Here is a 4,086-nt window from a genome sequence, read left to right on the forward strand (position 1 = left end):
TTTGGATAATTTGCTATGGGCGATATTCAGGGCTTTGCCACCATTGGCAACTACTACATAAAAAAATGTTGCGAGAATATGAAAGTTTGTGATTCTTGGCATTATGTAAGCTCATGGCTTTCTAGGAGATTTTGGAAGGGTGATGTAGGCCTCTACATAAAGGTTATAGGAGTGCGTGTGAATGTGTGACGTTTAGCCGGGAAAAAGCCAACTGAAAAATGACAAGCAAAGATTCTAAGTATTGAGGCTACAAAAGCATAGCAACTCGGATTGAAGTAAATTCGTTGGCCTAGCTCACCATGAATTCTCCGCACTTGTTCCTTATCTTCATCACCCTCTCCGCCTCTTCTTCGACCTCTGCTCCTCCTCCTCGTCCGCTCGTCAACCTCACTCTCCTTCCCCCTTCCTCCCTCCTTTCTGGCGCTGGTACTCTCCCCCCACTTTCTCCTCCTCCTTCGCTAATTTGTTTTCATCATATTTCAAGTCTTCCCAGCTCTCTTCTTCTTTCGCTTTGCTCATCATAGTTGTAGTAGTCCCTCCTACCTGCACTTGCACCTCAGGGCAGCTGGTCCGTCTGCATCTGTATCGCTCATGATAGCACATGGAACCGTTGCATCTAATCTGCTTTCCTATCTTTTCTTAGACAGTCACTCCATCTCTTCAATCTTATTCAGCAGTCTGACACTACCGATAAATGAATTAGAATAGGCCTACGCATCATGTCTGTTTGTGCAGTGTGCTTGGACGGAACTCTCCCAGCTTACAATTTCGATCGAGGCCATGGGTCTGGAATAAATAAATGGGTTGTTCACCTAGGGGTAAGGTTATAGTGACATTAGATGAAAGGATCGCTTACTCCACGCTTCCTTAAGTGTCTCTTTTTTGACACATCCTACTGATGATATGATATATCGTCTTGTACCAGGGAGGAGCATGGTGCAGCACCGATCAAGATTGCCTAACCCGGAGTTTTACAGATTTAGGGTCGTCTAAATATATGACTGCATTCAGCTTTTACGGACATATGAGCGGTTTGTTGTCTCCATCTTCGCCTATCATAGTGCAACGGGTCCCTTACTGATTTTCTAATCGCTGGAATGAGAACGTTTAGCACCATTGTAAGGTGATGGAATTGGGTTCCCGTCACAGCATGCTTACTAATGGCGCATACCCCGCCTGTCCGCGCACTCTGCAGGTTTCTATAACTGGAACAGAATCTTTGTCAGATACTGTGACGGAGCATCCTTCAGTGGGAATGTGGACTCTGTTGCTCAAGTTACAGTCTCGCCAAACCAGGTCAAACTTTGCCAATGTGGAAAGGGCGGTTCGAGTTGACACGTTCCAATTTTCACGAGTCCCTCGCAATAATTCCATGTTCTTAGGCTGACGATATTCTGAAAACTGTTCTGTTGCACTTGATCGCAGACGTATTCGCTTTATTACAGAGGGCAAAGGATCTGGCAAGCAGTGATTGACGATCTGTTGTGCAAAGGCATGAAGAATGCCGAAAAGGTATCTTGCAATGTACTCTCATGACTCACGAGACATCTCTAATTTAACAATCGTTCTGTGTCAGGTAATTCTCTCCGGAGACTCGGCTGGGAGTTTGGCAGCCTTTCACCACTGCAACCAACTAAGAGACCTGATGCCGGCGAAAACCGATGTAAAATGCTTGTGCGATGGAGGTTTCTTCCTGGATGTGTGAGTCGTTTTCCTAGCCCTCCCTAGTCCCAAACTCTGGATGAATGACCTATGTGAAATACTAGCCCTAGACAATGGAAACAGAACGCAAGACTCAGGTTTTCTGTAAAACCGAAATCGCAGTCTCTTCTTGCATCGCGTCACGAAGACTAAGCACAGAAAAAACTACACCAATCGAAAGCTAGTAGAAATAAGAAAAATCAGCTCCCTGAAACCAATCATGTAACTTTCCAAGGGAGGAATTCCCAACCCAAAACACAGGTTAAAAGTTTCTAACTTTCCAACGGAGGAATTCCCAACCCAAAACAGGACTTCTATTTCAAATCCAAGGGAGGTGCACATTGATTGATTGAGTTGGAGCGCCTATGCAGCTTGAGGAAAAGACAAAAGACTTGGAGCCTGGAGGAAGTGTAAGTGGAGAATTTTGACAGAGAATATCGAAGTTGTTGTTGATTGTAGCTTGTTAGGGTCGATTCGATGGCGTCAGAGAGTAGGGGCCAGGGTAGAAAGTTGAAACGTGAAAAGAATATCGTGGAAAGTTCTGTTCTTGACTTCTAATGAGTCTATGGGGGTCCCATGCAAAAGCTATAGGTCCACATTTGGAAGGTACATAGAAGAGACAAACTCAACCGAATGGACAATATCGTGAGAGACTCATAAAGCTTGCTATCATACATCGAAGCCCTCACCAAGAAGCTCCAAGTAGGGTTCTCCCTACTTATTGAGGATGAGGTCAGACACATTCTGATGGCTACTAAAATGACCAGAAGAGCCAAGAAAAGTGAGCGAAATGGTTTGAGGTGGGTAGGAAGCATACAACAGCTTGCGAGTTGGAGGTGGAAGAAGTTCGACCGGAGTCAAAAAAAACTCTCCAGAGGAGGATTCTACCTCTTCTTTACGGGAAGAATTATTGCGATGGATGAACTTCAGGAGTTCATGTCTATGAATGTGACCTCATTCTATTAGGTTCTTGGGCAGGGGATTTTTTCTCCTGTAGTGCACTTCATAGGCCATATGGAATGAGCTCCTTGATAGAGCATTTCGGTTCTCCAGAGCTTTGGTGTTGGTTCTTGCATGAACTACAAACTTTAGTATCGACTACTTTTTGCTCCATGATTGCCTGGTTTGGGTGGAGTTTCTGAATCTCCCATCGTGGTTGTGCAGCAAGATTGGCAAGGTGGCGACCACATTGGGGAAGGTGTTGCAGGTGCCCTCCTCCCAGCTGGTAGGAGGAGGGTGTTGAGAGTTCATGCTTAACATCATGTAATCATGTGTGCATAGCACCATCACATGATCATATGTGCATAGCACTAAGCTTATAGAGTGCTATAAAGGAAAGGGTTAGATCCCCTAACCCTAACCCTAAATGGGTTTGTATATATTCTATTTTTCAACTAAATCCAGTGTACAGTTAGTCATTTGTGGTGTGCTCTCTAGCTGTGCCCTCCCTCCTCGTCTCCACTCTTCTCCTCTCCCCTCTTCATATTTTGTCATGGTATCAGAGCTCCCTTGCCTTCCGCTGAGGCATTGTGATCCTTGAGATTGAGAGAGAGATTGAGAGTTCTCTTGAGTGTTCTCTGTGAGAGTCCACTTTCGGTAAGAGACCACCTTCCATTTCTTTGATAGAAATTTCTGTCATATAATTCCGTCCATTGTAAGAAAATTTTCGTTCATGAGAGTAATTTCCGTCCATTGAGTGAGAGAGAGAGATTTCCTTTGAGAGTCTTGTGAGATTTCAGTCTTGAGCTTCTTTTAGAGAGGTTCATAATCTAAGATTTTTTGTGAGAGAGAGACCTTACCTTGCCTAAAGACAAGCCTAAAGCCAACAAGCTCCATCTATGGCTCTATTGAGCTCATAAGCTCTCGCTTAGCCTCTACTCCAACAAGCCATCCAAGAAATCGGGCCCTACAACAATAAACACTCAGCATAGCTCTTGGGATATGCAGTTTGGAGCAAGGGCAGCCGACTTTGACTCAAACAACTCTAGCCGTAGTAACTCTACGCCATAGAGCCTCCACCTGTGCACAGCCATGGGCTCCCCCAAGCATAGAGCCAGGCCCCTTATAGATGCTCTCTTACAATGAAGCCTCGACCTTGGAGGTTCAATTCTTTAGCAACGACCTTCAAACTAGTAGCAACGTTCGCTTTCAGCACCAACGCTCAACCATTCTCCAAGACGGGCCAGCTTTCCTTGGAACCAAGGGGATTCACTCTTCATTAAAGGGGGACGTCACCTGCGTGCATGAACTTCAAGAAAACCCCCTATTTAAGATCCATGTAGGATGATAAAACACCCCTATTTAAGCTTATAAGATACCACCAAAATTCCATTATGTCCCCCCCTTTCCTTAAATCTACATTCTCTCTCAAGCATTTAGATTACA

The 4,086-nt window shown here is 44.8% G+C and overlaps 1 protein-coding gene across 1 annotated transcript; it reads left to right on the forward strand.

Annotated features, from left to right (window-relative positions):
* Window positions 1-719: 719 nt before the first annotated feature.
* LOC147892414 (pectin acetylesterase 11-like) lies at window positions 720-1,705 on the forward strand. Its single transcript, XM_087387374.1, has 5 exons — window positions 720-818; window positions 926-1,031; window positions 1,196-1,275; window positions 1,426-1,512; window positions 1,577-1,705. The coding sequence occupies exons 1-5, from the start codon at window positions 720-722 to the stop codon at window positions 1,703-1,705; spliced, it is 501 nt and encodes a 166-aa protein (XP_087243500.1).
* Window positions 1,706-4,086: the final 2,381 nt, after the last annotated feature.

Source organism: Dipteris shenzhenensis, chromosome 16 (assembly GCF_047967505.1).
Source record: "Dipteris shenzhenensis isolate YYH24624 ecotype China chromosome 16, Dip_SZ_1.0, whole genome shotgun sequence".
In the NCBI taxonomy this organism is placed as follows: domain Eukaryota; kingdom Viridiplantae; phylum Streptophyta; class Polypodiopsida; order Gleicheniales; family Dipteridaceae; genus Dipteris; species Dipteris shenzhenensis.